Source organism: Eucalyptus grandis, chromosome 3 (genome assembly GCF_016545825.1).
Source record: "Eucalyptus grandis isolate ANBG69807.140 chromosome 3, ASM1654582v1, whole genome shotgun sequence".
Lineage (NCBI taxonomy): Eukaryota > Viridiplantae > Streptophyta > Magnoliopsida > Myrtales > Myrtaceae > Eucalyptus > Eucalyptus grandis.
The window spans coordinates 22,476,295-22,488,833 of record NC_052614.1 but is presented as its reverse complement, the minus strand read 5'-3'; the positions used below and the strand labels follow the sequence as shown (position 1 = coordinate 22,488,833).

The window sequence follows — 12,539 nt, the reverse complement described above, 5'->3', positions numbered from 1 at the left end:
GAATCCTCCCCAAAAAGCTGACTCAAAAGCGGAAAACTCGAATGGGCAGAGAAAGACGAGAAGAAACAATCACCAAATCACAACACCTCGACCGAAACGACATCAATTCAGATCTCAATTGGCCCGTCGAAGGGCGGACTCTCGAGAACCAAGCGACGAATCGACCCTGCTCGCGAGACGGGGCAAAGCACGGCGCGCAATGCAAGAGCACCGGCGCCGAGAGAGAGAGAGAGAGAGAGAGAGACGAGGAGGTCGAACCTGTCGAAGAGACGGCGAGGAGGAGCGAGGGAGATAGACGGTCACCAAATTCCTCGGGCGGGGGGGCCCTAGGGTTTTGCGGTGTCGGGATTTGGGGGGAAGAAGATGTCCACTTTCTCTCTCTAGAAAGCCCTTGTTTTCTCTCTCTGATTTTCTGTTGGGGAAGGGAGGGGGAAGGTGGGGTGATGGTGCTGCTGCTGCTGCTGCTGCTGCTGCTGCTGCTGCTCGCTTCCCTCCCTCCCTCGCACGTGACGCCAATCGGGAGGGCCCGGGCAACCGTTGCACGTGTTGGCAGTTGCGGACCGCAACCGAACCGGGAGACCCCGATTTGGACCGGGTTCGAACCTTTCGCGTTGATTTCCAGGCCTTCCTCGTCGACAGGCAGCAGTTGCCGGACTATTCGAATCTTTTTGTTTTTTTGGAAGCTATTGTATTGACGTGGTCAACTATAGATGTAGTCCTTTATCGGCATGTGAAGAGGGTGAGGGTGAGGACGGGCCCTATAAATGGGGGGAAGGAAAAGGAAGGGGAGACCGGAGAGGAGGAGGGGTAAGCAAGATGAAGGAAGAGCGACTTTGCCAATACAACGTGGACCACTCCCTCTTCTCCGTCGTCCGGCGGCGCTTTTTATATATGAAGATTTCGGATTCTTCTTGCACCGATGAAAATAGAGCTGACAAAATGGGTCATAAATTCATATTATGACCCATTTTTAGTTAAATAGATCATATATGGGTTAAGTGAAATATGAATCAGAAATGATCCGAGAAAGTAAAGCACAAAAAGAAATTGGTCTAAATGGGTTATTAGAAAACCCGCTTTGAATCTATGGCATTCTTTAACTTTATAAAATGTTTTTTAATAAAAAATCAAATTATAATTATTTTTTATATTTTAATTTTTTTTTTTCTTTTTTCTTTTTCTTCCTTCCTTAGCTAATGGCTAGCGACAAGCCAAGCGAGGCTCAAGCTCGTCGATGTCGAGCAAGGCCTCGGCCTCACCGGATCGAAGGATCGAGCCTCGCCCGATGTCGGCGGAGCCTCGGCCTTGCCAGACGGGTGAGGCTCAATCTCGCTATGACCGGTCGCCGACTATCGTCATGGCTAGCAATCAAAGAAGAAAAAAAAAAAAAAAAATAAAAATTATTATAAAATAAATTATAATTTAAAAAAAATTAAAAAAAATTTATATTTTTAAAAATATATTTAAAAAATAAAAATTCAAATTTAAAATAAATATTTTTAAAAGAATTATACAAATTTTCCATTAAATTTGTATTGTATAAAAATTGTTAAAAAATCCATATTGCATAAAAATGTTTTAACAATACTTTTTATATAAAAATCATAAAAATTAGCTTTTTTAGTTTTAGTTAAAAAAAATTTCATGTTACAATTTTTTATTCAATGTTATTCACTTCAAATAAGAAAAACATGTGCATAGTCTAATTCTTTATAAATATTTCAATCTATAGTTTTTTTTTTACTTTTTTTATTTACTATTTTAAATTTAATTTGAGGTTTTAATCAAATTAGCATATAGTAGAAGTGAGTTTTCCTATAATATTAATAGGTTTTAACAATACGGGTCGGGTCGGGTATGAGTCGAGTCGGATATGAGTCACTTAATTTGCACTACATAAATATGGGTCAAATATAGATTAACCCATTTTCGACTTGACCCATCCATTTGACGGTCTAGTTGAAAGTGGGCCTTAGGCTAGGGGTTAAATATTGGCTCAATGTTTTGAAGTTAGCAATAGGAAATGAGGGATAAAACAGGAATTATGAATTATTAAGGGATTAATATCACAAAAAACCCAAAATCAATACATTCGCGATAAATTTAATGTCCATTGATTTTTGTTAAATTTTATCATCAAATTATCGAGCTTGATAACACATTTTGCCCTCTATTTGTCATAAGTATATTAATTTGTGTTTTTTAGTAGTATTAATTTAGTTTAATGAAAACTAATTTAAAATAAAATTATCACAAATATGTCAATTTGGGATTTTCAATGGTTAAAAAATTAATTTAAAGTAAATTTATTATAGGTGTGCTAATTTGAGATTCTTCGTGATATTAATCAAATATTAAATAAGAATTAGATAGGAAATAAGAAAAGCTTCGGTAACACCCCATTGGTTAAAAAGGCCTTGGAGGGTTTTGAAAATGTAATTACATTTTTGGAGAACTCTCCCAAAAAGATTTGTCAAACTTTACTTACATTTGTCCAAAAACTTTTTAAGAAAAATGTTTGACTTTTTCATTGAGACGTTTTGTTTGGCATGGAAGATAAGAAAATGTTTGACCTTTCATGTTATATATTACACGTGGTGACATTGCCTAGAAAAACCACAAGCATCTTCTTATTTAATCAAGTAATTGACGAGCAATCCGGACACAATATTAAGTTTCAAGAATTTTTAATGTCGAAGTCAAATTTCATTTGTCAGCAATGGAGGATCCGTGTTCTACTAAATTTGCATTCGTTCTTTTTGTATTTTTTGGGGATAGAATGCATTTATTTCCCGCATCTGAATGATAGAAGACCAATTAATATACTGAAAAGGAAAAACATTTTCTATTGACTGAAAACAGTCAAATTAAACTAGAGAAAAAAGTGAAAGTCATTTTCTTCAAACCACCAAACAAATAAAAACTAACAATATTCATTGAAAATAATTTTCACAAACAATTTTTTTTTGTTCTTTATCATGAAATTGTCACTGTAGGGTTCATTTATTTGAAGGAAAGTTGTTTTCAAAAATTCGTTTCCGATTTTTCAATATTTGGATGGGGGAAATTAATTCAACTACAAAAAGTACTTTTCATGGATAGAAAATAAAAAGTTTAAACTCGGGGAAAACATTCTATCCTCCTTGCAAAAAGAAACCACTTTTCCTAAACCACAAAATAAATGAAAATTAATCATTTTCCTTGAAAATAATATCCATGCAAAATAGGGATAATGACACAAATGATTATTGAACTTTGATATGATGTATAATTTGGTCCTTAAACTTTGGTCAATGTATAATATGATCTATAAACTTTTAGTTTGTTTAATATTGTCTTTAAGCTTTTGGCATATAATGTTAAATATTGTTATTTCTATTAGTTCTAAGTTTAGGAAAAAATTGAATTTTTTTATATAATGTAGGGGCTAAATTGAACATGTATTAAAATTTCAAAAATCTCATTGAAGACATTAAAAGTCTCGGGACCATATTCATATTGACTAAGTTCAAAAACCACATCAAACAAATTAAAAGTTCAATTGCCATTTTTTTTTTCATTTTCCCTACAAAATATATTCCTTTATTATAATTTATTAGTGAAACAAATGCACCTTAGCATATATAGACATTTTTCTAATTTGACACAATGTACACTTTTTTGGATGGTAAATTTCCTTCAAATTCTTTGTTAATTCTCAGGAAGGAAAGCTTACGTACTTATAGCCATAAATTAGAGCCCTTTCCTATGGGTACATTATCAAGATTTTGTGGGGTGGAATATGATAAAGTGCTTCTTCGAGTATAATTTCACTGGATGAATTTGCGCAAATGCCTAATTAGATCAATGCCCAAATTCCTTCGATAAGAGATTTACTCGTTAAAAGCTCGAGCTGACGTCTAAATCCCTCCAAATTTTCGTGCGGTCACCTAATAAGCTCTAAACTCTTGAAAGTTGTGAATTACCCCATGAACTTCGTATTATTGCACAATAACATCCCAACTTTGAAAATTTACGGATTATTACCCTCATGAGTTACGATTTTTTATGGGGCCATTTGTGTTCACGCCCGCATACCCATTTACCGGCTGCTGCAACAACAAATCAAAGTATGGCAATTGTTCAAGGATAATTCGTGATTCTCAATTTTTAGAGGCTATCGTGCAACGATATCAAAACTCAAAGGGCATGAGACATCGTTTCAACTTACGTTAATATTATGAAAAATCCAAAATTAATACATTTATAACAAATTCATCCCATATTAATCTTAATTAAATTTTATTATTAAATTGTTGAATCGAATGACACGTGGCGATGACGAGCGTATCAATTTAGAGTTTTATCTTTCATTTGTTATACGTATATTAATTTGTAGATTTTTATGGCATTGATCTAATTTAACATGAATTAACGGAAAATGTATCAATTTTGAATTTTTTGTCGTTGAAAAATTAGTCTTTGATGAATTTGTTAATACTTTCAATTGTCACCTGTAGCTCAACTCCGAAACGGCGGGTCGTTTCACCTCCCAGTCAGTTTCCCACTAGCGAAGAGGCCCCCCCTCGCTTCCAAAACGGCACGGCGGCGGAGCGCGATCTCAGCGTAGCGTGTTCACGGACAAAGTCAGTATCGGACGGGGCGTCGCGACGGGGAAATTCCGTCATCCATCTCCCCCTTCTTCTTCGACCTCCTCGCTTCGAGCTCGCCCGTCGTAGATCTCTCTCCGCTCTCTTCGATCGCCGGATCTCCGTCGCCGGCGCCCCGTCGGAGCTCGCAATCGCCGCGTCCGGGCGCCGCCATGGCTCCGCCGGGTCAAGCCCAGCGGTCTCCGTCGCCGTCGCAGCCTTCCGGGTGAGTCCTTCCCCCGGTCCGATCCTCGCCCCCGGTCCCGCGCTCGATTTGGCTTATCGGAAGAGGAAATCGCTTCGGCTTCGTAGTGCCTCCGCTGCGATCTCGAGTGATTGTCGCGGTTTCGGTCGTCCTTAGTGCAATTCGATGTTGCGTTCTTCATCGCTATTAGCGGATGATGCCTAGGAGCGATACTGGCCCGGCGTAATGTGTTTTCCTGGAGTTGATCGAGAAAATCTAGTTTGGCAATTTTAGTTTAGTGTTCCGCTTGTTGTCCATTGCGGTTGCCTTCATCATCGAGCCCTCTTCTCTGATTGTTCTGATGCATATGCATTTACTCGGCATTGCGTTTCTTCCATGGAGATGGAAGAACATGCTTAAACTCCTGATTTTGATATGTATGACCATAATCTGGATGATTGTGGTGCGTTTCATGTTTCTGTTAGTTTCTGGAGCTCCAGAAGAGAATTGCCGAGTTAGCGAGTAAAATTTTTCCTATCTTTGTAATTCCATCTTCTCCGATGTTTCACTTTCTTTGAATGGGAGGAGTTAGTAGTCCCAAATGGTCTGTTCGGTGAGTAAAGGTGAAAAAGAAAATCTAATGGCTTGTTTGGTGTGATTGGTTTTTTTGCTTTAGCTATCGGTTTTGACTTAATAATTTAGCCCTCTCAAACACAGACCCTAAATAAGTATTTTAGTCACTTGACGAGAAGGAAGTTTTATTGGGTTTTTGCATTATTTAATGGTCATGTTGAGGATGGTTTTGTTTCAACAAGTATTTAGGATTTGAGGACTTCTTTTTCTAACTGTAAATCCAAATGCTGGCAGAAAAGGTGAAGTTTCAGATCTAAAGCACAACTCCGGCAGCTTGCTGGCAGCCGAGCTCCTGGTGTTGATGACTCCAAGCGTGATTTGTTCAAGAAAGTGATATCCTACATGACTGTAGGAATCGATGTCTCATCTGTCTTCGGTGAAATGGTCATGTGCTCCGCAACTTCAGATATAGTCCTGAAGAAAATGTGTTATCTATATGTTGGGAACTATGCTAAGGGCAATCCAGATCTCGCACTTTTAACTATTAATTTTCTTCAGAGGGACTGCAAGGATGAGGATCCAATGATTCGTGGGCTTGCACTGCGAAGCTTGTGCTCATTGAGAGTTGCCAACTTGGTGGAGTACTTGGTTGGCCCATTGGGTTCAGGTTTAAGGGATAGTAACAGTTATGTGAGAACGGTGGCAGTGATTGGGATTCTGAAACTGTATCATATATCAGCTGTGACGTGTATTGATGCGGACTTTCCAGCAATGCTTAAGCGTTTGATGCTAAATGATCCTGACACCCAGGTGGGATCATGTCTCCCCAATCTCAGCTCAAAGGCCTCCTTTTACCCACATATGTTGTATTTTCCCATTCTCTTGCAGAAGGAGATTAACACTGTTGTCTTATTAGGTCATTGCAAATTGTTTGGCAGCATTGCAAGAGATATGGACCTTGGAGGCAAGCAACTCTGAGGAAGCATCGAGGGAGAGAGAAGCTTTACTTAGCAAGCCACTCATCTATTACTTTTTGAATCGGTATCTGCAAGTGCCATATGTTTTAACTCTTGTACAAATTCCTTTTGTAGCTAGAATTGATTGAAATTTGTACTTTGATGACAGTAGCCTGAGGTCTGGCCAGCTGTTTTGGTTGTCAAAAACCTGCTTTAGTTGGTATCTGTGAATATCAGCGTGAGATGATGTACCTCTAATGTTGTCAGAAACTAATATGAGAGGATGCATGCCACTTATAAGTATTAACTTAGTTAACATAGAAGTAAGTTCAAATGATGATTGCTTAAATAAGCCCCCAATTTTTGTCTTTTTTTTTTAATATAATAAAAATAGCATATAACTGCTAGTGGGCCGTTGATAGAATTGCCTGATCTGCTTTATCAGGCCTTTTCTGACAAGTGTAAATTTGTTCCTGGTTATATGGATTTTTGGGATGGAAAACTCTCTATGGGGTCAGAAATGCAAGCTTTCAGTATTGGCATATTTGGCATCTGTATACCTGCAATGACTAATGTGTCGCAACTTGTTGGATAGCCGTGTTGTTTTGTGTCAATGTTTTCTCTAAGAGGATAACTTGTGCCTGGATTATGCTGTTAGGATGCATTATGATGCTTTTGTTTCTTGAGCAATTGGTTCACTTCATTAGAGCGATATTAGTCTCTTCACAGTGTGGGATTGCAGATAAGTAGAATGTAAATGTTTGGTTGCATGCAGGATTAAGGAATTCAGTGAGTGGGCCCAATCTCTCGTGTTGGAGTTAGTTGCTAAGTATGTACCGTCAGATAACAATGAGATATTTGACATCATGAATCTCCTCGAAGATAGACTTCAACATGCTAATGGTGCTGTTGTATTGGCCACCATCAAGGTTTTTCTACAGTTGACCTTGTCCATGAATGACGTTCATCAGCAGGTGCCTATCGCAACTTTGTTAAATGTGGAAATATGGTATTGTACTAGCAGTTATTTTGCTGTCATTGCCTATTGAAAACTTCCAGAATTGAAGAGCAACTCTGACTCATTAGTTCTTGAAAGATTGAGTTGCCCAATTGACATATTGGATGTGCTAGCCTGCTTGGATTTTGGTCATGTTTGTGAACACATCATTCATGACAAACTAAAATCAGTTTCTAATAAAGAGGTGCTGACTAGACATAATATAGTTACCAAGAAGATAGACGAAATAGCATATATGGCTCTCAAGCTAGTGGGCAGGATCCCAATTTGATTTATTCATTTTCTATTTCTAACTCCAATCTAGTTTGATGTATTCGATATGTCTGCAGGCTTTATATATGTACACTACGGAAGTGTATGTTATATTTTTTTATGTTTGAGATGAATATTTTGTAAGTTGGTTGCATGGCTATCATTTATTTGCTCAGGAATTTGCAGTTCCTAGCCCTGAACGTGGTTTTATTTTTGGCTTCATTAGGTCTATGAACGTATTAAAGCCCCTTTGCTGACGCTTGTGAGCTCTGGCAGTCCAGAGCAATCTTATGCGGTTTTGAGCCATCTGCATCTCTTAGTGATGCGTGCACCAATTTTATTTTCCTCGGACTACAAACACTTTTACTGCCAATACAATGAGCCATTTTACGTGAAGAAATTGAAGCTTGAGATGTTGACAGCGGTTGCAAATGAGAGCAACACTTATGAAATTGGTGAGTAAACACAACGTTGACTCACTCTGAGCCACCTCGGAGTATTGGAGGAGGGAAAATTTGTCAGTATATATGCACATCATATCATGTTATCTTTTGATTGTTACTGATTCTTGGTGTTATTGAATCAATCTCAGTGACAGAGCTATGTGAATATGCTGCGAATGTTGACATTCCTATGGCAAGGGAGTCAATTCGTGCTGTTGGAAAGATTGCACTTCAGCAGTATGATGTTAATGCCATTGTGGATAGGCTTCTTCAGTTTCTAGAAATGGAGAAGGACTATGTGACGGCAGAGACTCTGGTAGTTGTTCATCAGAATTTGTCCGTGCTATGGCTGTGACATTGGCCTTATTGATCCAAGTCCAATTGTGGTGCAGGTTCTTGTAAAAGATTTGCTAAGGAAATATCCTCAATGGAGCCAAGACTGTATTGCTGTTGTTGGAAATATCAGTTCCAAAAATGTCCAAGAGCCAAAGGCAAAGGCAGCTCTTATATGGATGTTGGGGGAATATTCACAGGATATGCATGATGCTCCTTATATATTGGAAAGCCTGATTGAAAATTGGGAAGATGAGCACTCCTCTGAGGTAATATGACGCTGGTTTACTGCACTATTATTGTCTCGTTCTCTGCTAGTTTATAGGGCCCACAGCCTTCCTTGTGGCTTGTTGGGCTTATATTGATCCGAGCTCAAGGTAAAAGGGCAAAGGATCTCCTCACCCTTGATGGATTAGGTTTTGCATGATGGTTCAATGAATGTCTATTCTCTTTTGGAGGAATTGAAAACATATGTCGTAGCGGCAGTTTGCAATTGTTAACTATCTGAGTTTGCATTTTCTAATTCAATTTGTACCTCATCTTGTATGCTGTCGGAATTTCAAGCCTCTTGCTATTGTGATCACTCATGAAAAAGCATTGTAGATTCATTATCATCATTTATCTTTCTCGATTAGCAAATTCGTATCTTCTCTTATACTTGGAAGTGTTCTAACTTGCATGGTATACCTATTGGTTGCTGACTTCATATAACAGTGTACTAACCAGGTTTCAAGACATTGTCTCTCGCATTTGGTGTATTCTAGATATGTCTGTTGCTTGTTAAGTGTGCACTAGTTTGAACAAGCTGTCTAATGTTTTTTCTCTTTTTGCTTTCCTTTCTAATGGTTTGGGAAGTGGAAATATGGAGTTGAAACTCTCAATGTACCTACATCAAGGAAGGAACAAAGAGATCAATTTGCTTTGAAAATTTGGTGTTTCTGAAAAGAAAAGTGTCGCAGAACATCAGAGTAGTAACAGAACTCTCATATATATGCATTTGGGCTTATGCTGTCTCTAGTAGCATTATTCTCACAAATCAGTTGTGGTTCTACAGACAAAGTTGACTTTGTGGTTCTGCAGACGAAGTTCAGTTATCTAAAACTAAGATTCTTAGCTATATCATTTGGTAACCTTTGGGGCCATTTATTCCCTCAGGTCCGTTTACATCTCTTAACAGCTGTGATGAAATGCTTCTTCAAAAGGCCACCAGAGACTCAGAAGGCCCTTGGAGATGCATTAGCTGCAGGACTTGCTGATTTTCACCAGGTGAGAATTGTTAGTTGTGCATTGACATAGTACACTTGACGATGAAATCTTGACCTGCTAATTGTTGCCCATTGCAGGATGTTCATGATAGAGCCTTGTTCTACTACAGGCTATTGCAATACAATGTAACTGTAGCAGAACGTGTCGTGAACCCTCCCAAGCAAGCTGTTTCGGTTTTCGCTGATACTCAAAGCAGTGAAATCAAAGATAGGATATTTGATGAGTTCAACAGTTTATCTGTCGTGTACCAGAAGGTAACTAGTGTTCTATCTTCTAAGGAACTTCTACTTTATTGCCTCCCTCAGGTACAGTTATGTCAAATGTATAAGATACCTATTATTTGCTGATATTTCTGCATTTTCCTTCCAATTCTCTTTTCCCATTATATGTGCCTAGCACAGAGCTGGAACTGTCTGCCTGGCCTGTTTTGATCAAATTTCGCCTTAATTCGTTTTATATTCTGAGCGAAATGTATAAATTTCTTTTATTCCTGGATGATCAGACACTTTGCTTTCTCTTCCTTTTGGAGTTACAGCCTGTTGAGAGAAAAGATGTAGGGCCAATCTTTATTGTGAAATGAACTAGTCTTTAATGAAGCCTTCAGCTGGAAAAATGATTTTTCTAGACTTTGGCTTCATTTCCAGTTCACTCTCCTGTCTCCATACATTCAAAACATTCTGCTAAGCGAATTCATTTACTGGCCATCTAATCTATTTTTGCTTAATCCAGCATAATGTCACTTGTGTTTATCTATTTTGCATTTAGATTGTCTGGATCTATGCAGAAAGAAGCAATCTGTTTTCATTGTGAATCTCAGATTACCCTAAAATAGATTTTTACATGTACCTGCCAAGTTCTGGGGGAGTTCAAAATATTTTCTCATGAGGAAGTATTCTGTTCATACTGGTTCCTTATCTGTTAATCTTTTCTTATCAAAAGTTTCTCTCTTGAATCTGATTGTCTAAGTTATATTGGTGTTGAATCCTTTCAAACTTTGACCTGTTATACTAGGATTTACTGTGGGGAGTCAGATTAACACCTTTCTAATTGCTTGCAGCCATCTTACATGTTTACGGATAAGGAGCATCGTGGCCCATTTGAGTTCTCAGATGAGCTTGGTAACTTATCCATTGGAGCAGATGCTGCAGATACTGTAGTTCCTGCGCACCAAGTTGATGCAAATGACAAGGATTTGCTTTTGAGTACCTCTGAGACTGAGAAGGAAGATGGCAGAGCTCTGAGCAGCAATGGTTCTGCATATAGTGCTCCTCTATATGACGCACCCGCATCTGTTCCTGCGTCACAGATCCAATCAGATCTAGTAAATTTAACATCCGGTCTATCAGGTCATGTGCCAGCTGCTAGTTTGGCCATTGATGATTTACTTGGTCTTGGTTTATCTGTCACTCCTGCACCTGCCCCTTCACCTCCTTCTCTGAGCCTTAATCCAAAGGCTGTTCTAGATCCAGGAACTTTTCAGCAGAAGTGGCGGCAGCTACCAATATCCTTAACTCAGGTTTTTGATGCTTTATTGATTGATGTTCTCAATTCTTTGTCATCAACTTTCATGTTTAACGTGATAATCTAGTCAAGTAATCTTGTATGCCAGGATTAACATTTGCTATCAATGTTGCAACTCATAAAGTACCCAGAACCTTTTTTGACATTTTTTTGTTAATGATATAGTTAGTTTGCAATTCATTTACCAGCACTGAGTAAATAACAGTCATCGCTAAGAAACCTTCTGTATGTGCATCAGTGAGTCTAGTGTACCAGGGTAGCTGGCACGCAACAGTATTACATTTATCAGTTTGTTTTTCTTTAATTGAGAAGTAGGTAGTGCTATTTTATGATTCTTATTTCTAATAGACATATCATCACCTGCGGCAGGAATTTTCAGTAAGCCCACAAGGAATTGCAGCATTGATCACACCCCAAGCCCTTCTTCGGCACATGCAAGGCCATTCCATCCAGTGCATTGCATCAGGTGGTCAATCCCCTAATTTTAAGTTTTTCTTCTTTGCTCAGAAAGCGGAAGAATCTTCAAATTTTCTGGTGGAATGCATTGTCAATACATCATCAGCTAAAGCACAAGTAAAGATCAAAGCTGATGACCAGAGTATGTCTCAGACCTTCTCGACTCTATTCCAGTCGGCCTTGTCCAAATTTGGTGTACAATGAACTTGGTCTGCCATGTATCCAATATTTTGCTTCTGAGGGAGTTATGCTCTGTTCAATTGCCATCGTTGTTGGGGAAGGGTGAAAAATAAAAGAGAGGAGGAAGTCTTAGAAACAAATTGCACGAGAAGAAGGGGCAAATAGTGAATGATGCTGTGTACCTTTCCCCTTGGGCTGCAGATGAGCGGTATCATCGTGTACTACTGTAGAGCGCTTCTTGCGATGCCTTATCAGGGGTGCAAATTGGCTATAAACTTCCCCAATCATATCTGAAATGTTTCATAATCAATGAAAAACGGATAATCAGCTTCATTTGTTCAATTGAGAAACGTTGCGAAGGTTCTTGTGATAGGGGCCTTGTTTTTCCATTTCCTGTAGAGGATGATATGGTCATTGTTATACAATTGAGGTAAATTTCAGTACATTCTGTTGGTACTTTTAATGGGCCACCGCCATTTGGTTTAGATTTAGCATTGAAAACTTTAAGAGGTCAGATGTAAGAGGTCATAAGCAGAAGTTGTCGCATCTCGCTCGTTGTTTTCCTCACTTTTGGCATTTTGTTATCTGTAACTTTGTTTTTCTTCAGAAGTACAAATGCACGTAAGATGTCGCGATTATTCTTTGTGGCTTTACTTGGGATTACCGCACACATGCGATTTTCTCTTTTGTTCAGCAATAAGTTGCCGGAATGATGAAATTTTGTAAGGG

The 12,539-nt window shown here is 38.5% G+C and overlaps 1 protein-coding gene across 1 annotated transcript; it reads left to right on the top strand.

Annotated features, from left to right (window-relative positions):
- Positions 1-4,582: 4,582 nt before the first annotated feature.
- Positions 4,583-12,401, top strand: LOC104436941 (beta-adaptin-like protein A). Its single transcript, XM_010049796.3, is given in 12 exon segments — positions 4,583-4,854; positions 5,680-5,702; positions 5,705-6,195; positions 6,302-6,426; positions 7,117-7,315; positions 7,838-8,066; positions 8,204-8,370; positions 8,447-8,656; positions 9,543-9,653; positions 9,731-9,907; positions 10,711-11,169; positions 11,544-12,401. Coding segments are annotated over 12 exon segments (2,535 nt in total). The 5' UTR covers positions 4,583-4,801; the 3' UTR covers positions 11,835-12,401.
- The last annotated feature ends 138 nt before the right edge of the window (positions 12,402-12,539 follow it).